General features: G+C 42.3%; 1 protein-coding gene across 2 annotated transcripts in view; it reads right to left on the bottom strand.

Annotated features, from left to right (window-relative positions):
* znf407 (zinc finger protein 407) overlaps window positions 1-23,635 on the bottom strand; it is a 140,915-nt gene extending 117,280 nt beyond the window's left edge. Inside the window, exons 1-4 of one of the 2 annotated variants that reach the window (XM_027286518.1) lie at window positions 23,370-23,635; window positions 20,756-21,472; window positions 18,322-20,565; window positions 11,956-12,070 (exon numbers count right to left, since the gene is read on the bottom strand). In XM_027286518.1, coding sequence (XP_027142319.1) covers window positions 11,956-12,070; window positions 18,322-20,565; window positions 20,756-21,407 — 3,011 coding nt within the window. In that variant the 5' untranslated portion in view covers window positions 21,408-21,472; window positions 23,370-23,635. The remainder of the gene's footprint in view (window positions 1-11,955; window positions 12,071-18,321; window positions 20,566-20,755; window positions 21,473-23,369) is intronic. The other variant, XM_027286517.1, reaches the window with a different exon arrangement.
* Between the last annotated feature and the right edge of the window lie 253 nt (window positions 23,636-23,888).

Raw genomic sequence — 23,888 nt, 5'->3', positions numbered from 1 at the left:
AAAAAAAAGAAAAGAAAAAGGTTAGAAGAAAAGAAGGAGAAAGAAAGAAGAGGAAGAGAGTTGTTGTTGCATCTGGGATTTGTTGCCTGATAACATGATCTGGCTATAATCACATCCAGGCTGGAAATGCAAAAGTGACCAAAAGAGGAAGGCAGTTAATCCTTCTCTGGAAATGATTCCTTTCCCCCCGTTTTCATTTTCTGTTTTACGCTTCCTTTTTTCTTCTTCTTCTTCTTCACTTCTTTTCTCATCCGGAATATATTTTCTACAATTGCTGACCTACAGACTCATTTATTTCACGTAGAAAATGCAGAATATAATGTACTGAATTTTTAAGTGGGATATTATTAAAAAAATCATTAAGTGGTGTGATAAAAACAAATTGTAGATCCGTTAATGTGCAACAATTACCCACCGAAGGCATGATATTTTAAAGGTTTCATTTCATTAATAGCCTGCATTGGGACTTTCTTTCTAACTATACGCAGCCACAGGAATATAATTCCCTAAAGATGCACTGGTTTCCAGTTTCATGCCGTTGTTTGCTTTTGCTCTACGGAGAGGAAAACACCAGCTTGGGAAGGCATCAGTCAGTGAGGTTAGCGAGCATGGTAGCAACATGACCTCAGAAAATGTATCCTCCTCGGGTAGGTTAAACACACACAAACACACTCGCACACAAACAAACATGCACTGAGACCATGCTCATTTCCCCAGTCCTCTTAACAGGCTAACCTGCTCTCTTCATTAGGGTGCTGTGGGGACTTATCACTGTGTAGTCTTTGTCCTTGCTGTAATTGCCCTCTCGGCGTGTCAGCCCCCACCCACCACCCACCATCACAGCAGCCCCACACCCAGCCAGCCAGCCCAGCATCAGCCCCCTCGTGACAGGCCTGGTTAGACGGCGGTGCGGGGAGCCTCTCCTGAGACCTGCTGATCGGCCCCTGAGGTCCACCGGTATAGAGAGGCTTGTCCTAGTTAAAGTAGCACCGGCAGGGACACCCCTCTGAACGCTACGTCTGCCCTGCCACAAACCCAGCCTCCAACTCTGCTCATTTACAACTACACTAACACCCACTGTGGTAGTCTACCAAAGGGCGAAATATTCTGCTCACCAATTTTTTTTATTACTTTTGAAAGTATGACTCTGGCACACACTGGACACAAAAGTACATTTAAATGAGCCATCTCACTTTGTACACGTTGAATTAATTGTACAATTTGCTTGTAACCTGAAATAAACCAGCAACAAAGTTTTACTTCATTATCTCTCTTCCACCAGTTCTGACATTGCCACTAACCTATACAATTACACCCAATACATGTTGCAGTTGTTTTTTATTCAAAAATGACAAATATCAATTGAGATAAATGTTAAAAGAGTCAAAGATTTGAACAAACCTTTTAAACAGAACGAACAGACTCTTAATTGCATTTCATTCATGCAAAAGATCCACATGTACCACACACCAGGCAGTCTCATATTGCAAATCAAGTCTGCGACTGTGGGTTTCTAGCAAGTTGAATGGCGCCATCTAATGTCCAATTATAAGACGACAAGTTAAGAGCACCAGCAAGTGTTTCTTTGAGCTCCAAACCGGACTCAAAGAAACAAATTAGTTTTCTGACTCTCCTTGAAGCTTATGTAGTCTGTAAAAAGTGTAAGTAATCAGATTTTGCTGGGGGGCTTGGAAGGCATAAAGCAGGCTTTGAAGTGACCATAAAAGTGGGCAGAATGAACCCCCTTAATTTGAAATTTAACTGTAATAGACACAGAGCTATCAGTGTTGCAGCATAATCGTGACCTCTGTTTGTTTTGCTGAATAAACTGAATAAATGAATAAATGCTTCCTCTTCACATGGCGCGCTCGCCCTCATCACACTGAGGTTTTCTTTTTTTCATGCGGGGTAATCGATGTGTCAGCGTTTTCACGGACGGCTGCAGGGGTGCAGACCTGCGCCTCGGTCTGGAGGGGCTCAGTAGCGTAGGGGTTAACGTGGTGCAGCATTGGGGAGAGTGAAGATAGTGTGACTGATGGTAGAGTCTTCTACTTTTCTGGCCACATGTCCACTCCTCTTTCCTGCAGGCCTGACACTTGTGGATGCTGGACTAGAAGGCCACCAGCTCCCTCTACCCTTACACTTTATCCTCCTCAAAATATTACTCCCTTCTGGCCCCATCACGAGCTTTGACACAATTAGGTGGCAACTGTGCTGATGAGGAGATTTTAGTGGCACCCACAAAGCATGATCCTAACCTCTTTCACCACTAAACCTGACATCAGCTACCAGGGCCACAAAAGATGCGGGCAAACAAACAGTAAGACATAAAAGAGACGTGATGTGCCGTATAACGTTTTAATAACTTTGTTGCAGCACATCTGAAATGCAAACACATTAAAGTGGACACAGTGCCCCTCTCATTAAACACACAGCAGTGTAAACATTATCTACCCCCCTCCGCACTTGCATAAACATACACAAAGACCTCGTTGCCTTTCTGCATCTCTGCATCCATCCAACGGATGCCACCAACAGCCTTGGGAGTTTTTCTACGGGGGTGTTTTATGCATCCCATGGGGCTCGGAGACAGTGAGATGTGGATATAGCACACAGAGGATCCCAGTCAAGGACACATGCAGCATCACTCACTCCGCCATTATTCGCTCATATTTAAAGCTGGGGCTACCTGAGGGACTGTAGCTACACATGCAGAGGAGGATGGGTGATTTCAGAGTCCGACGGGTGTGCTGAGCGACTGAGAGCTAAAGGAGATGCAACACTGGCAAGGAGAGAGGGGGGGGAGTGACGGAGGGCTTTATATGTCAGCCCCGGTGATACCAACGGTTTTATGGCCGAATATTTTTCCTCTTGTCAGAGCTGGATAAGGAATCACCATAAGGTTGGGGAGCATGAATATTGCCCTTGAGGGCCCACTGTGGCTGCTCCTGTTTATGGTTGACTAGCAATCAGCCACCGATTCAGGACCCGCAACCCCTCATCCATCCATGTCAGCAATTAATCAATTAAACAGGCAGAGGGAAGGAGTGGGGATGGGCTAGGTGTGTTAATACAATAGCCAGTTAAGGTTGATGTAATTTCATCACTAATGTCACCCATTCATCATGGCTTATTATCTGTTTCGCATAGACAATGGTCAATATCACTTCATAAATCTGAGAATCCACAGGATCTTGTGTTATTAAGCCTGAAGGGTGCCACAAAATGATGGACTACAGAGAATGAGCATCACATTTAACAAGCCTACTGAAACAAGCAGCAAACATAATGCAACATGTTATAAAACAGGAATACAGTACGCTTTATGTAGCCCCTCAATACATCCACAACAGAAAACAGAGTCCTATTCATAAAGCATAAAGATTAGAGCTAACAAACATTGTCTGATGAGTTTTGTGCTTGATATAGTTTGCCTGTTATACTTGTAATATTGCATAGAGTGAACTTGTACTTGTATCTTGATGGGGTGAAAGTAACAATAAAATTAACCCCCACTATGGTTTCTTGCTGGGCCGTCAAATCACAATCCTGCTTAAATCACGATGTAGATGCTACCGTCTTTTATCATAATAGAAAAAGCAAGTCTGTGTGTGTGTGTGTGTGTACAAGTGTGTACAAGTGTGTACAAGTGTGTAAAAAGATGGTAGTGTGTAGGAGGAGGCCCTGTTCGCTTGTGTGCCTGGTATGAGCATGTGTGGGCCAGACCACATGTGATACACAAAGTGAGAGCGGTATTTGGCGTACCAATGGATACGAAGTCTTCAGTAACAATGTTTTCTGGACTCAAGCCACTGACAGCAGACAGTCTGTGCCAGTATTTCATAACTTGAAATGTCACTGTTTTCAAGGCCAAAATATTCGCAAACTTACAAAGACTTAGTGTTTCTCTGAGATTTTCATTACAGTTATATGGAGTCACAACACTGGGACAATAGACCCTGGTGTGGAGCATATTACAATCTTACTATTGATTTACGGTCCTGTTTGAATTTCTTGCTTGTGTTTTTATTTATCCAAAACACTTTTGTAATTATCTTTTTCCCCACCTATGGCTCCTGTTCCAGCCGTTTATCCGAGTCTTGCTAGGTTATGAAGTGCTGATTGTGGGCTTGTACAGTTCATTGAGACACTATAAGTAATACTGGGCCACAAAAATGAACTTGACTTGACCCAACTACTAATTATAACCATAATCTGTACATAACTGTTTGGAATCTGATCAAATTGTTTCATTAGACTTCAGAGCTTACCTCTGACAAGCAGCATAGCGTTGATTAATTCTACAATAAATACAGTATGTAATCAAACAAACTACATCATATCCATCATATTAACTGGACAGCATAGACTGGCTGACATCCAATTTTTAACAGGAGGCCAATACCTGCCCTGTATATCGGTCTGATGCCACTAACAGCTTCAGTCAGACACAAAGAGTCTCCCTTCCACCCAAGCCAACAATTCCCCAGCACTCCCAGCAGGTACATCAGCTCAATTATGATGATGGCAATGACTGATTGCATTTTACCTCTCCCCTGTTCCCCCAATAAGTCTGGCCATCACACAGAGAGAGGGGGAGAGAGACGGAAGAGAAGAGGGAGAGGGGGAAAGAGACAGAGACTGAGATAGCAGCGTCATCTCCGGTGAGCTACAAGCATCCAGATGCCAGTCTCCGGGACGGTATCAAACATCTCTGTGGCAGACTCACTATGAAAATAATCTATACCTACAGGAAGTCAATTAAAAAGTGCCAGGGGAGATTAAGAGCAGCGTGACAGCTTTTCGTCAGGCCACGGGTTCGTCTGGGAGAACCAGCGTGTTACACATCTGCTGTGAGTGTATGGAAGGTAAAGTGTGTGTGTTGGTAGTAAAGACGTGTTGGAAAGCGGGTGGAGGTGGTGGAGGGAGGAGACCATTGCCAAACACCCTTAAAAGCCCCCTCATGAATATTAAACAGGCCCTTGGCAGCCGGCAGCTCAGCTACAAGTTTGCAAACCAGCGTAATGTGTCTGTTTGCACTGAGAAAGGACTCAGTCCGGATATCAATTAAATCAAGCGTTGTCAGTCTGATGTCCCTCTCAATGGAGGGACAGCCCATTCCCCTCTACACATCAGCTCAGCTTTGTGTCAACCATCCATCTCTCATCCTCCCCTTCCCTTCCTCCTCTCTCCCGGTTGCCATCTTTATCAGCCCCAACCCACTCTTCATCTCTCTCTCTTTCTTTCTCCTTCTCTCTTTTGCTCTCTCTGCCGCTCTGTCTCTCAAGCAGCCGGTAACTGAATGCACAAATTACTCTCCCCTCCACCTTTAACTCCCACTAAATCTTTCCCCTTTTCCACTTTGCTGAGCCGGGATATTTTATTCCTCCATCAAATATGCATCCCATTAATTAAGTTAAATTACTCCTGACTGCCAAATATCCCCTGCCCCGATGGGTGTCAACACAGAAATGCATGACTGTGAACCTGCAATGACACGGCCCCAACACTTAAACATGAGTTACAGCTTTTTCCAGCTCCATCTATGGGCAGATTACCAGACACTTTGGGCTGCTGGAATTAAGCGGCGTTTGCTCCTTCCCCTCCACCCAGCTTTTTAATAAGTGCACAATGGATGACACTCGCACTTCTGACAATGAGAGGACTGATATTTTAATTACACCCCTTTTTTCATCTGCCTTCCTCTTCATCTTTTAATTGCTGTTGTTAATCACTCATTAACTTTCCCCTCTTTATTTTTTTCTCCTATAATATACCTATGACATGATTAGCTCTATAGAATGGATTGTTCAGCCAAATTTTTTTAAATGAATCCAACTACTTTAAAGGATAAAGTTTGTAGTTCTTTTGTGGAGATCCGGTTTGGTGTGGAAGGTGCAAACTTTGCCCACGTTTCTCTGACGAATGGAGCCAATTCGCCTTTGTTAGCTGATGTTAATCTTTAGAGGGTAAATTCAAAGCGAATAAATGCTATCTAGATAGGGTCGTGTAAGGCACAAAATGCTGCTACTCTATTCTAATTTCCACTAATTACTACTACCTCATTTTTGTCCTGCAAGTTGAGATTTAACAAAAACAAAAGGTCATAAAAAGAAGAGAAAGGCTGTGACCACAAGAAGTTTAATGTTTCTGAAAAGAAGAAACTAAGATCATATGCATTGCAGACAATAGCCTCTTAACTTAGATGGTCCTCAAGAGTAGTATAACTTACTATCATAAGCCTATGTGCTGTGTTGGCTCCCTAGCTTAACTACTGATCTTGCCGTTTAGCGTCTGGACCCAATGTTTGTTTTTGTTTGTCTTTGATTAAAGTGAAATGCTCTGATTATGAAGCCCCCAGGCCCCTGTTCTGGGCCCACTAAAGAATATGAGATTGTTATTAAAACCTAATAGGACTGATCTGCTGACAAAGATTTCTCTCTTTGTCTCTTGCGCTCAGAGATGCTGAGTGGGGTCCCATTCAAACTCTTGAAAAGCATCCTTTCACCATACTGAGACTGACTGAGCAAACAGACTTTATCTCCCTCAAGTAATTGTGCTGTGTAATTTGAAACACAAATCTAATAGCATTCGTCGCCTTTCTGCTGAGTATTGGACCTACAATCCAAACTCAACTAATGAAGCCATATGTTTGTTGTCATCTCTTCAGCAGAGAGATATCTGCGAGGACACGTCACTTGTGGGGAAATAAAGTTTGACAATCCAGCTCCAAAACAAGTATAAAAAGTGTAAAACTGTACGCTGGTGGATTTATACTGATACATCGATGCTGTCTACAATTGATTTCTCTCTCTCCTCTCTTTTTCCTCTCTTGCCTTTTTCTATGTGTGCATGTGTGCCTGTGCATGAGTGTGTTTCTATTGCAAAAAACATTAATTTTACAAACATCAGCCCAAGGCTACTAAACACATCCAATCCATTATGCTGCGCTTTATCGTGTTATGGGGGGTAACGGGCTGTAAAGCTGTCTCGGTCATAAAGAGCGATCGCAGAGTGCCGAGTCAAACCAGAATGCCGAGCTCTCCAAGCCATACGCAGCCCTCGTTATCATCAGAACAGCTCCGTCACATACTTAACCTTTCCAGACCAGCCTTTCTGCATTATTTTCCAAATGACCTTTAGCGTTACTTATTTCATTTCCGATAATGGCACACTAAATTTAGTTAAATGCATCAGAGCAAAACGTGTTTATTTTGGTGAAGGGGACTACGCTGACTGACAAGGACCATGTTCCCAGACACAAACTCTTAGGTGTCCTAAACAGTAAACATTAATACATCTTCCAGATGGGGATACGCGCCAGGCCCTGTGTCTGATGAGCACTAATAAATTATATGGATAAGAACAAGAAGAAAAAGGACCATAGACATTTAAATAATGAGCAAATATATTAAATATATAAATATGTGCTTGGTACTTTATGTATAGAGACGTTCAGGGATGCACTGGAGGACACAACCTCTGAGTCAAGATTAGTTCACCAACTTTTAGGCCTGACGGGGCTTTGAGGCATATATACAGGCAACTGAAGGCTGATAAAAAGTACAGATGAAATATGTAAACACAAAAGGCTTATTGAATCTGAACTATTTGAGGGAAAATATTCAGTGTTTACATCTGTTGTGTGCTAATGAATCAGAATTCCGGCTTTCAGTTCCAGCCAACACATGGTGCGTTCTCTTGGTTACACCCAGCTAAATCATTTAGGACATTATGAGCTTTCAAAAGGTCTAACTGTAATATAAATATGTAGATACCCTAGAGCTGTTGTATCACAGACACAATCCCTCAGCCTGTAAGAAGCACTGTGTTTCATGCCCTTGCTGTATGAGCGGAGGGGGTGGGGTGGGGTGGAGGGATCTTAGCAAAATCGCTAATGTACGTGATGATTAAGTGTAACTCAAATACCGAGTGTGTTGTTCATAGGCCTGACAGGCAGTAATTTGGTGTATTATATTCTGCGGTTTTAATTGCACGCCACCAACGTGTCCCTCTGACACGTTATGAAGCGATGATGTACAATTATTTCGGGGCGGCGGGAGATCAGTGGAGTGACATTATAATCATCCTCATAGGGATCCCTCTCTTCATCTGCAACAACCATTAATGTTTAAATGGGAGGAAAAAAAACATAAAAATAGTTCTCAGGGAGTTCTAACCAGAATCTGTTTGAGGATTATAGAGAATCACGTCAGGGGAGAAGGAGAGGGGTGTGGATAGACAATAGAGGGGCTGAGTTAAGTGACGGCTTTCTCTGGATAAGCAGCAAGCTAAGATGCTCCTCCACTGTCACTGCCAGGCCTCACACTACTCATACAGGCCCGGGCATTAAGGCACATTACAGCGGATGAGCCACGCAGGGCGGAACTGATGGGCTATTCTGGGAACAGACCAGACAATCTCACAAGACAGGGGGGACATAAAAACCCTGACATGAGCCAGCCCCATCCTGTTAACAGTCAAATCACACACACAACACCCAACATGAAATCATGACTATATATACTCTCTCCAACACTAAGTCAAGAAAACTGAGATGAGAAGGGAGGGAGGGAAAAACACAATGCACCCTCCTCCACAGAGAAGACAAACTTTAGCACGTTGCAAACTTTTTCTGTTGTGAGAAGGCAACGCTTTTTAAGTTTTGTTCAAATTCCTGAAGTGACACGAGGAAATGGGCAGCTTATGACCCATAATCATAAAACGGCAGTCCACAAGAGGACAATCCATGTCCATGATAGTGTTAATACTTCTAAGGCCTGGGCAGAGATATTAAACCAATGCCTCAAAGCATTTACACTGTTTATGCATAATTTAACACCTACAACAGCACTGGATGTCCATTGCATCTTTGGGGAGGACGAGAGAGCGGGAGGCTGGAAATGCTGAATCCAGGGCCTTTCTGTTAGATGATGGAGGAGAGGAGGAGGAGGCTCATTAAGTGGCCGAGCCCCACTGTGGACAAAACACACCAGGAGGAAGCGCAAGAATCTGCCGTCTCACACGCTGGAGGATTTTTTTTTTAACCAATTAAATATGAGAAATCTTATCTTGCATGCTAACAGCCAATTTGTGTTTTTCTGCTGCTTTTGCACCTTAAGAGTTCTTTATATACAAATTAAGACAGATCAGTCTCCTTCAAACTAAAGACACATATAGGCAATAGATCGGTGAAAACATGGACAAACAGCCGTGTGGAGGAAGTAGCAGAAATGGTGAGGCAGAGACAGAAAGCCTATAAAGTGTTAGCGATGATGTGCAAAGCACTGACCAGCCCACTCAGGTTTGACTGGCAGCATGGTCAAGGGTTCCAATCTGTCCTGGCCCTGCATTTGCATTTGTTAATTAAATGCCACAACAATATGATCTTTAACTATCAACAAGTTCCCCCCACTCCTGCGAAGAGACCAGCGGCAGTGAACTGAAGCTAAAGTGAGGTGGACAGCCAAGGTGCAGCACATCCATTCGCTCACAATGTCAAAGCCCGAGGTAATCTTCTAGTCTGAAAGTATAACAAGGGAAACACAGTAATCAATGGTGGTGGGGGGAGGTTTAAGAGAAAAAAAAGCATACAAACAATATGCTGAAGCGATGCTCTAAACAAAACTCCATGCCCCATGGTGGCTCAAGACTCTGTAAGCATGAAATGAATTAATGAAACACAAATCTTCTATTGTAAAAAAAACAGCCCAAACACAGTCTTGTACTGAAATGATTAATGGCGATTATACTCAAATATCCAGAAGAAATTTTTATTGGTTACATAAAATGTTGCCCCGTCATTAGTATCCACAGGATGGAGAACTTAATCGCACTATAATCTCACTTTACACATTATAGCTGAAACATGGTCATCCATTAGCAACGTGCTTTAGATTCGGGTTAAGGACACATCATCAAACGTGAAAAGTTTGGGAAGGGGAGCAGGCTATGTGTATGTATGGCTCTGGCCTTAATGAGGGTGTTTCTGGGGGTTTCTTTGTGTTTGCTGCTCTTTAGTCAAGAGGAGGGATGGCCCGGTGATCAGTCAGTACTGAAAGCACACACAGGGCCGATTTGTCACCAGTGGCTGGCACTGGCAGCACAGAGCTCCTCCATCCGCATGATTTGTGAAACCAGGGGCTGTATTTAGTAGTCCCATTTAAAGGCATATTGGAGAAGCGCTCCGTATGTATGTGTGTGCATGTATGTGTGTGTGTGCGTGTGTGTGCGTGTGCGTGTGTGTGTGTGTGTGTGTGTGTGTGAGTGAATGTAAAGCTTGGTCAAAAGCCCAACACATTTGCAGCATTTGGGAGAAGTGGGTTTTCAGCTGGAGGGCTTGTGAAACATGAGCCTTTCCTCTCATTAAAGGAGAAGCTGTGTTTAAACCAAAGCTTGTTTGCTCCTGCTGTAATATGTTTGCGAACATCAGCGGGAGCAAATAAACACATTCGCTCTGCTCGGCTTTAGAGGAACAAAATCGGCCTGCGACTGAACTAAATGGAACGGTTTACACAGAATTACACAGAGGGAGAAACTAATAACTCTACATATGTCTTCATCTTAGCGTGTGTGTAGCCGCAGAAGCTCGATGGCACAAAGCTGGAAATCCCACAATTTACTCTATTCCCCGACTGCATGTTAAACAGCTTAACACGTCCATTTGAACATGGCAAGGCAGTGAGGAGGTCTACCACGGGAATGAAACAAGCTGAACACAACATATGGTCTACATGTAGGGGGTTACAAGGTAGTGGGATAATAACTGTACTCTTGCACTACTGAGTATTTATAGGCTTGTGGTTACCTACATAAACTTCCAATTAGGAGTATTTGTACAGCTGAAACAAAAAAAGAAGGTAAAATAAACTCTATTTCTTTTACCTTTAATTCATCAGGAACCACCATGAGGACCGCATTTGTCTTTTTAAGAAAAACCTGTGAGCAGTTAAACGTTAGAGAAAGCGTTTTCAAACATTAAGATGAGACTATTACTGAAATTCTTGGATTGTTTTTGACTGCAGCCAGTTCTTGTCAGTATGAAATGCCTTCAAACTGATCATTTCTTGCCTGAATAAATAATACCCTATGTATTCATAGAGTTTCAATCAGAATTTTAAATGTGCCAAAACCTTTTAAGTTCGGCGTTATTGTACATGGTGAAAAAAATAAAATAAAAACACATACATCGATGCCTTCTTACCCTTTTGATGTAGAATTTAAACTCAGCCAGGACCCTAAGACTTGGAGATGATTTTTGATCTTTGGATTAGCAGCTCATTTAGGCATCATGTAAAGGATTTTAATGTTCTTTTTACAGAGTGAAATCTCACAATTTTGAAAAGGAATCTACATTAGTGGATGAGCTATTTTCTCACTGTGGTCGGCAAGGTTAAACTGGATTGAATTATGAATTAGCTTGAGACAAATGCAATTTAAAGTGGGCTGGACAATAGATAATTACAGCAAATCACTCCTTGGACATCAACATGAAATCTTCCTACACCTTACACGACCATTCACTGGCTTCACTTCTCAATTTCAACTCTGTTCTGGAAACTAATTCCTCCTAAATGATCCCTATATTAGTTTCCAACCAAATATAAGAAGCTTATAGAGCCAGCAGGTCATGTTATCATCTAAATGTTTATTTTTTGGTCTCAAACTTACCTGATCAGGCAGCATAAATTCTCAAATGGCTGTTTCTAGAATTATAATTAGTAACAATATCAGTTTAACTCTAAAATACACACTTAAATGTTTGACGAGGGGTGCACGTTCAGTTCTCTAATGATTCGACCACCCTGTGTCTCCACATCTACAAGTTGCAACATAGCAAAGTCTTTGTTCTACTCCTTGCCATGATTATTTTTACTCCTTTTGATTTCATGATCCTTGCTTTTAAAGAAAGTGTTTGTTTTGTTTTTTTAATCCTTTTTAAAAGCTGTAACTCACCCACAGATGTCGCATTTGTACTCTCTCATGCCAAGGTGTCTCTTCACGTGGTTCCTGGCGTCTCCCAGCTGAGCAGTTGCAAAGTTGCAGATCTTACACATGAAGGGTTTGGATCCTGCAAAAGAAGGCATGGAGAGTTCATATCCAACCATAATATTATGTTTGAAAGAAAGAAGTGGCAATTTTAATAAAACATGACTGAATAACCGCTGAGCAGAAATTTGATTTTACATTACAGATCATTTTTCAATGCCAGGCATGTAAGACGGTTATTAGTTCTGTGCTGGGACTTCAACCTACTTCACAGCCACAAAATGACTTCAGAATTATAAAAACAGATGCCTTTGCTACAGTCCCCATAAAAACTACAGTCACACTCCAAGTGCCAGGCGTCTCTTCTTTCACTCTCTATCTATCCTTGTCACTCTCCTTCATCTCTTACCTACTCTTCCTTTGCCTGTGGACGCGTAAATTGGATTCCAAAGGTCAGGGCGAATACGTAAATCAATTCTGTGTGCGCTCACTACCTCCCATTCCATCATTAAAGCGCTAATCACTCTGGCGGGCTTCGCGGGGAGGTTTCTCCCTAATTATTGTCATTAATAAGTCCAGAGGGCGGGGTAGCGTTTGAAAGAGTGGCAGAGCCTCTGCCTGCAATCAGTCATTTAAGAGCAGAGCTACAAGGGCTGAAGCCTCCGCTATCTGTGTGACGCACAAACAACACTGGCTCAAGTTGAACAAGTGAACTAGGTCCTTCAGAAGTGTGCATATAAAAATGTTAGACAAAATCATTTATTCAAACTCTGAATTAGTATATACGCTTTAGGGAATGGGCTGAAGTCAAAGAAATTAAACATATGCTATTGGCAAAACATGAAGTGATATTGGTAGTGGTTTGGCATGGCTAAGCCGGATTTAGGCCAGAATCACACTGCGCGACACCGCAATCTAAGTGGCAGCCTAGTATGATGTGATATGCACATACGCATCTTTGAGCGAACCCTCACCCTCTAGCAGTGAATATCCCAAGACGTTCTACAATATTTATTCCAGGGGCAGCCGCTGATTTGATTAAGCACTTTGTGTAGATTACTAATTCGTTCATACACGGTTCACTTGCTGTGAGCTGGAAGTACGACACATTGAATTTTAAGCCGGTAACGAAGATTGAAAGGCAAGCCTGTGCTAACAAGGCCCATAAACACAGGGGGTGGGTGGGGGTCCACACATGGGCAACAGCAAAGCCAGACTCTTCATTTCACATGTCCCTACAGTAAACCACACACACACACACACACAGCCACAAAGGCACTTACACAAGAACAAATAAAGGCTTCTAAACAGATAAAATGTCTATACATAACTACACACTTCACACCTAAATCTGCAGACACTTTCACACACACTTAAAAAAATAAATCACACAACACAATCATCAACACCCGTAAAAAAAAACAAAAAAGACTGACATACACACTCACACCACACCCACCATCACACCTACACATACCTACATCTAGATGCAGAACCCCACCTCACACCTATGTGTGTGCATGCAGACACACACATTAAATTCACAAGATATAATCACCCGTGGACAAACAGAAGGGGAGACAATCATTCTCTCTCCTTCTCACTCACACACACTCAAAAACACACACAACCTAAAGTTGAGGTGAGAGGGAGGCGTGTGGGGAGCTGATTTGTCCAGATGGCTGGCTGAGTATGAGACATGGCAGAAAGGAGAGAGATGTAACGTCCCTCAGTTCTCACATCTTATCACATTAATACTCCACCACTCCACTTAAACAGCCTCCGTGAAACTGAAATTGACCATCAATGCAGTGTCATGTTAAATTAATATTGCCATCCACATAGGGGCGATGAGGCTCCCTCACATCCCAGATGAGACATGGAATGACTAATTCATTTCCTGAGAGGGGAGAAGAACCTCATGCAATGTTTCACTACACACACACACCCACACACACATATACAAGGTGATGTCTTAAGCCTTGCACATGTCACACACTGCTATCATTGCCTTGGCTTTAATCTTCAGGTATAGAAGAAGAGAATACTTCATGATCATTCCCTATATATAACTATCTGCATTGTTAGGCTTCAGTCCTATGAGCACTTTATCATAATCTGTCAAAGGTTGCAGATCCAGTCCAAATGTATTTTTATCTGTCACAATGTTTTAAATTATTGTAGCCTACCACTAGATCTATTTTATATTAAAGTGAGTTTATTAGAGCATGCTTAATGTAGTGCAATAAGTCAAATAAATAGTAAACATGATCCTAGAAAACATCTTCACCTTAGCTCGTCAGGACAAATATGTGAAACATACGCTGCAACTGAACGCTAAAGAAGACCAAGTTTGATGCCGTCTGTGACAAGTCCTTTGTAAATAAAAACAATATGCAGTTGTATTAAGGGGGCACTCCAGCCATTTAGTGGTGACTCACAAAATACATATTAAAAGTGTCAGAAATGAAGCAGCAGAGTCAGAGAGAGTTCTGAGTTTTAGTCCATAATAAATAAATAATTATAAATAAATAATAAAATGCTCCAAGCTCCATATCCCGATAGCATCTCACCTAAATGCTCACTTATTTTAAACCTTACTTTCTAATAAAAACTGTCAAGCCAAGATAAACCCAATGGCATCAACAGGGTTATTTTTTTAAAGTGTGGTAAGTTTCCTCCAGAGCCACAGGAGACATTATACAACGGTTTACAGGAGCTGATTAGTACTCTTCAAGATGAACAAACTGAGCTTCATGTATAAAATTGCAAGAGAAAGGCTACAGATGAGTTTTCATTTGTCATTCATTGTGGCGCACACCTGTTAGTAAATTATCAGATGGGGATTTATGTTTGGCTGATTTGTGGGGGATGTGTGTCCTCACTAACTGTGAGAATGTCTGTTTATTATAATTCTTTTACTTCTGGATCCACAGTCTGCTGAACAAAGGTCTAGTAGTGTGGAGGTTTGATGGGATGTCATTTGGTGATTCTGGGTAAGGTGAAAATTGTAAAGAGGAGCGCACTGTGGGGGGGTTAAAGAGGGCAAAAGGCACAGCAGGGAAAACTGTTCTTATGATGGAGTAAAAAGCTGCTGCTCTCAGTTCAGGTCACCAACGCTTACTGGGATTTACCTTCTCCACCATCCTTTGGAGAGTCCATCGAAATTTTTTTGTTGTCGTCAAGAAGTTTGGCCAGCTCCTGCCCCAGCTCCCCAACAGTTCTCCTGAGAGACAAATCGTCCTCAAGTCCCTTTTTGTGGGCCTGTGCCAGCTCACCCAAAGACTTCTGTGCTAGCTCATCCAAAGACTTCTAAAGCCTGGAGACTTCCCTCTGCACACAGTTTCACCAGTCCCTGCCTGCGTGGTGACCGCTGCAGCAGGAGGCTCTGGCATGAAAAAACAGCAATTAAATCTAGAGCTGTAAATACTTCAGTCTTGTCCCATTCTATTTTCTATTTGACTCGGCTTTCACCTTTTCATGCTTTTCTCCATCTGGTCCTTCTGTATTTTCTTGGCGTCAAAATCCCATGTGCTGATTACTTCAATGGTGATGGTTTGCATAGAACCCATGCATATAAATAAACATTTCATTCTTCATCCTTAAAAGCCCCTTTGGCATTGTATTTACATTTTGAATGTACTCTTTGTGCCCATTCTGGTCTACCCAATCTGGGTCTGGATCTGGTTGCAAAATGGAATTGGAATTGACAACAATTGAAATAAAATAAATATATAATATGTGGATTACAAGTTACATCCACTTTGAATTTGATACAAGGTCCATGGTGTCGGAGTGACATTGGATACAGAAATTGCTTTCAGTGGAGACTTTATGCCAAAATGCTTTATATACAGTTAATAGAAGAAGAAAAAAAACTTCAACACGCTAAACAACTTCAAGGATTTAATGATCTTAGAAAAGCATGTATCTCAAACCCATGTTTGTAAAAAAAAAAAAAAAAAATTCCTGACANAAAAAAAAAAAAAAAAAGACTTCCTGACATCTGGCACCCAGTGGAACACTTGCAGTTTTACTTTCTAGTTATCTAAACACACATCACATCCTAAACATGCATGCATGCATGGCATGTGTGTCCATTACTTTAAGGCTCAGTCTGAGGTCAGACAGCTCACTCCAGTGAAAAAGTGACCAATTTACCTCAAAATGCAAATTCCAGCTGTACCCTCATTGGCAAAATGCATGCATGTTCCTTTAAGGGACAAATTGACAAATCTGTGTGCAGCCTCCCACTACCGTTTCCTGATTTCACTGATTAATCAAGTGAATAAAAACTAGGTCTTAATTAAAAGGATCTGGACGTGCTCCCAGCCCAGAAACTGGCAGACCCCCACCGTGCACCGTGCACAGCCCCACAAACAAACTCTGAGAATAAATGACCACCATATAAAAGGTGAATAATTCACTGTAATGAGGGAACTTAGCAATAATAACAACTGGCATATGTTGTCAAAATGAAGAGAAATAGGTGCTTTCCACAAATAAGAACAGCGTAAATGAAAGTGGAGAAGTAATCTCATAAACAAGAACATAACTCAATTGTATAAAAAGAGGTAAACCTAAAAAAAAAAAAAATCATCATTTGAAACCTCAGAATGTGCCCTTGACTTGGAGCCATCTGTTGGGACCTCAGTGTCACAGCTTTCATTTTCTTAAGTAACACTAAGTAAGTGACCTCAAAACTCAAGAATTATGACACAGGGAAGAATTATGAATACATATAGACTAATCGTTAATAAGAAGAAAGTGGTGGTACAACATTAATCATCAGGATTTTAACCTCCAATTCTTACAGCTTTAAGCAATCTGATTTTAGCAGTAAGCAACCTGACTTTGGCCACACAAGGTGAGTGGCATATATACTAGATATAAGGACGTAAATAAAATTATTCCTCTGCCACAGCAAAAACACTGGTTGTTACCCCTCTTCTACAACATGTGTGGACATTTTGTTGCAACACATTTCAGCCCATTGCGTTACAGGCATATGATGACATAACGGACTGAAATCAGCTCACTGTTTTAAGTTGCTACACCTGTTTTCAGTGAGGACACAAAGGGGAATATTATCTCTTGGTTTTCTCATAAAAGCTACAAGACAAAACTACAATATCTGCACAAACCATCCACTGTTGCTGAGTTTGAAAATGGAAACAACTGTATTTTATCTCCTATTCAACAGACACACACACAAAGACACGTACAATCATGTACACACATTGTAAGCACAGAGCATGGACTTCAATTAAAGTGCCATTAAAGTTTGGGCTGAAAGGGGGGTGAACCATAGGAGGCAGAGAAGGGCATTTATTGATGGTGCCCTCACATCTCGTTCCTGCATTAAGTTGATTTTAAAAGCAATTAATACACATGGTCAGGGAAAAGTAATGGAGCGCCCTATGTTCTTAACCTGCCGGACAGTTCCCAGCCGAAGCCCTGGTCAACGCAGCCCTGCTTTGCATTATAAATGACAAGATAAATCTTAATGGATTGAGCATAATCAGCTAGCCATGAATGCTGACATATACACACATTCACTAGGCGTACGAGTATTCACACACATATACACAAACATGGACGTACAGACACAGGGGAAATTAAAGGCTTTGAATACGTCTGCATTGATTATTTTAAATTATTAGCCCACCTCTCTTTGGACCTCCAATGCTTTTAGCCTAAGCTTTAACACATTTACAGAGACTTATTGACTATAATTACAACTGAGTCTTGGTAATGGACACATCAATTATGAGTCGCACATGTCTCTGACCAAGCGTTGTTCAGGGAATCCCAATCTGGGGTCCATTAGCGTCTCTCCTGCTGGTCTGAAGCTCAATCAGTCTTTACCTTCACCTCTACTGAAACAGCTATTACCTGGCTGCAGTAGATAGTAGCCTTAACATTAGCTTGAGCTGCCAAAGAAGAGGCTGTGTCTCCCCACTCAACACTGTTGTACCTAAAAACAAAGTCCTAATAGCTGAGGAGCTATACAAAAAGATTACGGTTTTCCCTTTTGAGGATTTTTTGGTAAAACTTGTGTTTTAAAATATGTGTATTATCAATTTGTATATCTGCAGGGAGATATATATAATATTAAGCTATAAATACCTTCCTAATACTGTAGGGTTTAGATGCTAAGATGTTAAGTTGTACTCAGTTCTATACCATACATAAAATGAGCGACAATAGTCTTGACCTGCTTTTACACAGCGAACATACTGCATTGGTGTACATACATACGGTATGTGTGAGAGACACAGAGAGTGATAGGAAAAAGAAGGGTGTGTCAGCGAATAGAAACAGGAAACATACCTGTGTGTGTGCGAATGTGTGCCAGGAAGGCCATGGAGTTGCTGCTCTTGCACACCTTTCCACAATATTTACACACACTGCCCTGGTTCTCCTCGCGCTCGCGGTTGATCTGCTCTGTGTCCTCCAACACGTACTTGTTGACCTCCCTCAGAAGCTCCTCGTGTTTCTCCTTGATGTGAAAAAATAGATCCTGCTCCGATTCGAATCGGTCCGTGCATTTCACGCACTTGAAGCTCGCGCCCCCTTCGGGCAGCTCCTCCACACTGTTCTGCTCATTTCGGAGGTGGGCGGCGCTGGTCAGGTGCTGGTGCAGGTTGCTCTCGGTGTAGAAGGACTTGCCACACACTAAGCAGTGGAAATGCTTCTCCTTAGACGGATGCTTCATTGAGATGTGGACGTTGAGGCCACTTATGCCGTCTGCCATAAAGCCACAGTCCTCACAGCGTATACGAGAGCTGCTCACTTTGGATTCCTCTCTTACCTTTGTTTCTTTGCGTTTGAGCTTCTTGACATATGCAGAATTGGGGGACAGTAAGCTGGCGGGCACCTGTGTTCCTCCAGTCAGACATATCACAGCAGCCTCGCCTTCTAGAGACAGACCTTCCTGCAGCGACTGCTCCTGCTCAGCAAGGTCCTTCATGGATACAATGCAGGCATCAAAGAAAAGGGCTTTGGACATGTGTGTATCTGAATGAGAGCTGTCACTTTTCGCATCTAAGATCATCACATCAGGACTCAAGTGTTCATCATTTCCTTGTTTAGCCCCTTCCTCCTGGTTCTCTTGCTTTTCAGACTGATCTTCTGCAGGCTTAGGTTCTGCTGGAACCTGCTGTGGTTCAGACAATTCTAGTCTAATTGTCTGGTTGGCTGGATCTGGTTCACCGCGACTGGAAGATGTAATATTCTCTGCTTGCTTCTCATCTGCACTGCCAGCCACACTAGCCACAGCTTCAACAGACTCTGGGGTGACAGAGTCTGCAGTTGTTTTCTGACTTTCCATAGCTTGGATGTCATCTGAACAGGATTCAGACTCTTCTCTAGGGCTCAGAGGTTCACACTCAGTGTTTGAGTTTGCCCCACCAACCTCAACAACCTCCTTTAGCTTCAACGGTAGTGTGGATGCTCTTTGCCCCTCACTCCCTTGTGGTTCCAGATATTTCTGGCTTTTCTGTTTGTGCTTTTCTGTGTTGACATGGCGGGACATCTCCCTGCTCGTTACAGCATAGTAGCTACATGCTAGACAGACGTACTCAAAGTCTCTGGTGTGCTTTCTCTTGACGTGAAGATGGAGCGAAGGGATTGACTGAGCTACAAAATCGCAATGGATGCAAGCATTAACAGAGTCATATTTACTTGTTTTCTGGCTTTTGTCTGGCTGAGTTTGCTCTTCTTCACTGTGTTCTTTGGATGGCATGTTTTCAGGTTCCTGCTCTTTGTCGGCCATCTCTGAGGCTGCTTTTGGTTCCTCGGCTTGTGTGGTTGCAGGTTCCTGCAGTGATGCACTTGTGTGAGTTTTGATTGCGCTCTTATTTGCAGACTCTTGTGCACGTCGTACATGTTTCTTTGTGATACAGTGACGATCCATGTCTCCTTTGGTGACACAGCTGTAGTTACACAGAGTGCAGCTATAGCCATACTCCTTGCTATGTTTGCGGCGGACATGGACACTAAGATTAGTAGCATTGGACACTACAAGGCCACAGTAACCACAAGTGGTCGTGGACCCTTGCTTTGGTCTTCCTCTTTTCTTTCTGGGAGGTTCAAACTCTAAATCATCCTCTTCAGCAGACACAGCTTTGGCAGCCTCCACTGCCTCTTCAGCTTCCTGATCTTCTTCAGTAGCTTCTCCTTCTCCTCCTGCTAACTTAGCTATTTCATCTGTAATAGCATCATTTCCAGTGGTGTCTCTGGTTATACTCTCAACATAGACATCAAATGAGTCTGTGATTTCCTCCCCTTTCTGCTGCTGCATGTGGCTATCTGAGGACAGGTGACCGTCCATCCACTCAGCTGTGGCTGAATAAAAATTACACAATTTGCAACGGTACCACTCCTGGTCTAGGTGTTTGGCTCGAGCATGGCTCTCCAGCAACGCAGGGGTGCTAACCCTAAAATCACAGTTTTTACACTTCAGCTGGAACCTGCTGACTGTACGTTTGGCTGCCACTCGTGGCGGAGTGGTCTTCACAGTGCTGGCAGGATCCTCAGATTCCTCTTCTTTGTCCATGTCCTCATCAGCGTCAACTGAAAGACATTTTAAAGACTTTTTTTAGGTCTTGTTTCAAACATTGAATAAAACAACATTTATAGATATAAAAATATAAAATATTTCTCCTTCAAAAAGAGACTGAACTATCTAACATCTTCAGAATAAAATGAACTCAGTGTGAGGCTACATTTTAACTGTGACTGAACTAGACAGCAGCATACTCACATGTGTATGGGGTGCCTTTGGTGTGGTATCTCTGGATATGCACATCCAGAGGGGACTTGTCCCTAAACTCTTGCCCACAGTAGTTGCAGGAATGTATCATCTTAGGTTTTGGGGTTCGCTTACTTACTCTTCTCTCTTGGGTATGGATTGCCTCTTCTTGACCTGCCTGCTGTTTGTCTAAAACAGTTTCCTTTCCAAATGAACTCTTTGTGTTTGTGCCATTGTCACTGGCTGCTGATCTCCGCTTATCAAGACCAGACCTCTGGTTTTGTTTAATTTCAGCAGCACTTTCTGTCTCCATTTCTTCAGCTGGACTCATGTCAGATATATTTTCATCTTGTTCATCTGGCTTAACAGTTCTATTAGTATCCTTTGAGTTTTTTCCATGCTTTTTTGCACAGTGAATCTTCAGTGATCTTGGACATTTTGCTGAGAAGCCACAAGTTGTGCACAGGTTATCCATATCTTCAGAATCCGGCTGCAGTCTCTCAGTGAGATCTTCATCTCCTTCATCAGGTTTTGAAGTCCTACTAGGTGAGTCTTGTTTCGTCTCCTTCATTTCCACATCGTCTGGCTTAATTTTCCCACTGGTGTCATTTACAGGCACCATGTCCTCAACAGCCTCCTTTCCTGATATCAGTGTTTTATCCATATCATATCCTTTTATGATTATATAACAGTGAAGTTGGTCACTATCTTGAAAGCTGAATCAAACTCCTGGGGGAAGACACAAACACAGAACTTATGTTTGACATATTCAATTCAGGGAAAGAAGTGTATGTAAACAAACTGAATGTTTTAGGCATAAATTGTGTAATTAACCACAAACTTCTAAACAGTGACCAATCCTTCAACGACACCGTTTGACTTAACACAAGTAAATGTCGCCATCTAGTGCTTCCAGACACAAACTGTAAGGTTAAAAATATGCCAGCAGAGAACTGGCTGTTGCTGCTTATTCAATGAGAAAGAAGTCCACCAAAGTCATACACAGTCGTACAGTCATTATAGAGTATACATATATCATACTAAATCTCTGTATACGTATTCAGTAGTGATTCAGTCATTGCAACAAAGAGATCTGCAACATTATTTTAACGATGGCTTAACATTTAATTATGAATAACCCTGCATGTCTAATGCTTTAAATGCTGTGTTTCTTTTTTTGGCAATGATGTAATGTAACTCTACAGTTTAAGGCACTGCAACAAGTGCTTCTCTCTTTGCTTGTATTTCCTGTATTTGCAGCATATTTCCTTTTGCCACACCCAAAGTGATGAACATGTTTCTTAATTTGTTTTACTTATTTGCAGCATGTGAGTCACCATATATTGTTTTTATAAAATATACAGGACATTTTGAGCAAAAAGTATTCTTAAGTCAATTTCCCTCAATCCCTGCACAATTGTTTCAAGGTTAAACTTTATTTTTTTATGTTCCTGTTATGTACATTTCACTGTTTGTTATTGCTATGAGAAAATGAGTTAAATCTAAAAATGGTTACTGCCTTTCTGTATTTGTGTGTGTGTGTGTGTGTGTGTGTGTGTGTGTGTGTGTGGTGGGGTCATGTTTTGTTTCTGCTACCAAACCTCTGCTTATTTGAAATCGCACAAGGAAATCCATAAACAGAGAAGGGGGTTCAGGGCGGTTGGGTTAAAGTCAACATGTTATTTCGAGAAAGTGCAGCTATAAGAATGAGCTCATGGTGCTCACTACCGCCATCCTCTGTGCTTTTTGGCTGGATCACTAAAGGATTATCAGAAGGGGCAGCACATCAAGTTGGAATATTCTGCAAAGTGTTTATTTGGTCGTTTATGTTGCACTGATTATGAAATGATTGGTGACTTATGGGCGATTATTAATGGTCTTAATCCATGTCGAATTTGACTTTCGGTGCTTTTAATAGATAATGTGGTATCGTGTTCCCCGCGCAGAGCGGGGGACGGACAGTATCTGGACAGAAAGCGACGCTGTCGGTCGAGACCGCATGAAAAGATGGACAACAAATGCGGTGTGTGCTCCTGTACAGCTCCGTTTGTCAAGACTTCCAGCATATCTCCGCTTTATTGTCGATTCGCTAATTATCTGGATGAATTCACAGAGGTTTCACCACCAAGCATCCGATATAGCGTAAAAGTAACATTAAGTTAGCCGAACAGGGTTTCCCACTGCATGTTAGAAACAGCACCGGCAGCCAAAGACAGACACTGTCGCAGAGTGAAATGCTGCGTAGAAACTACTCTCATGTCGTTGAAGGCTTTTGCACCAGGACACAAACTTGTTGTGGATAGTGTTGCTCTCCACAACGGCTAACATGCTAACAAGCGACATCTCCCCGACTTGTATCTTGAGCTACGCAGAGCGCGTCCAATCAAATTGCTACATCAGCTGTGTCGTCCAATCACAGCGGGACAGAGGCGGGTCTAGCTCGCTCCATGGCATAGAAAACGACGGCAGCACAGAGGCCCAAAAAGGAGGCTAACATCGACCTCTGAAACAGTGCTCTATGTTGTCTAAACAGTGCCCGAAAACACGCGAGAGAGTCGCCTGTCGTTTCAACTAAAGCAACTCGAGACGTGATGAAGCAGTGCAGTGCAGTCACAATTAAACTTACCCCTTGTTATGCGACTGTTTCCACTGTCCGCGCTTTTTGTTGCTAGACACAAATGGCGTACCGTAGCATGAACCATGCGTCACGCGAGAAGGCGGCCTCGCTGCGCGCGCCTTCTCTGGGTTTTCTCAGCTGATGTGGTCACGTGATGCATTCCCGATCCGTGGGAAAAATGAATTACCATACTTGGAGTAGGCAACATAATCAAAATAGGTGACATTTTAATACTTTGTTAGAGTATGCCAAGAAAATATAAAGCTTTCATTTGCTGCTGCTTAGTATTGGGAGTCTTTCAACACATCCAGTAAGGAAGTGTTGCATTTATGTTCATGTTCTACTGCAAAGTACACAAAGTGGAGTATTATTAGTATGACGTTTTGGCCAAATAGACTAGTTACTTTCCATGTTTCTCTTAAAATGTATTGCTTTTGTCAAGGAGGACTCACATGACAACTGATCACTACTGCATTAAAGCTGTGGTGAAGTTTTCTCGTGGGGATTACCATATTAAAACTGAGAACT

Source organism: Larimichthys crocea, chromosome XIII (genome assembly GCF_000972845.2).
Source record: "Larimichthys crocea isolate SSNF chromosome XIII, L_crocea_2.0, whole genome shotgun sequence".
Taxonomy (NCBI): domain Eukaryota; kingdom Metazoa; phylum Chordata; class Actinopteri; family Sciaenidae; genus Larimichthys; species Larimichthys crocea.
The sequence above is the reverse complement of the archived record's forward strand: the minus strand, read 5'-3'. Positions and strand labels throughout refer to the sequence as shown.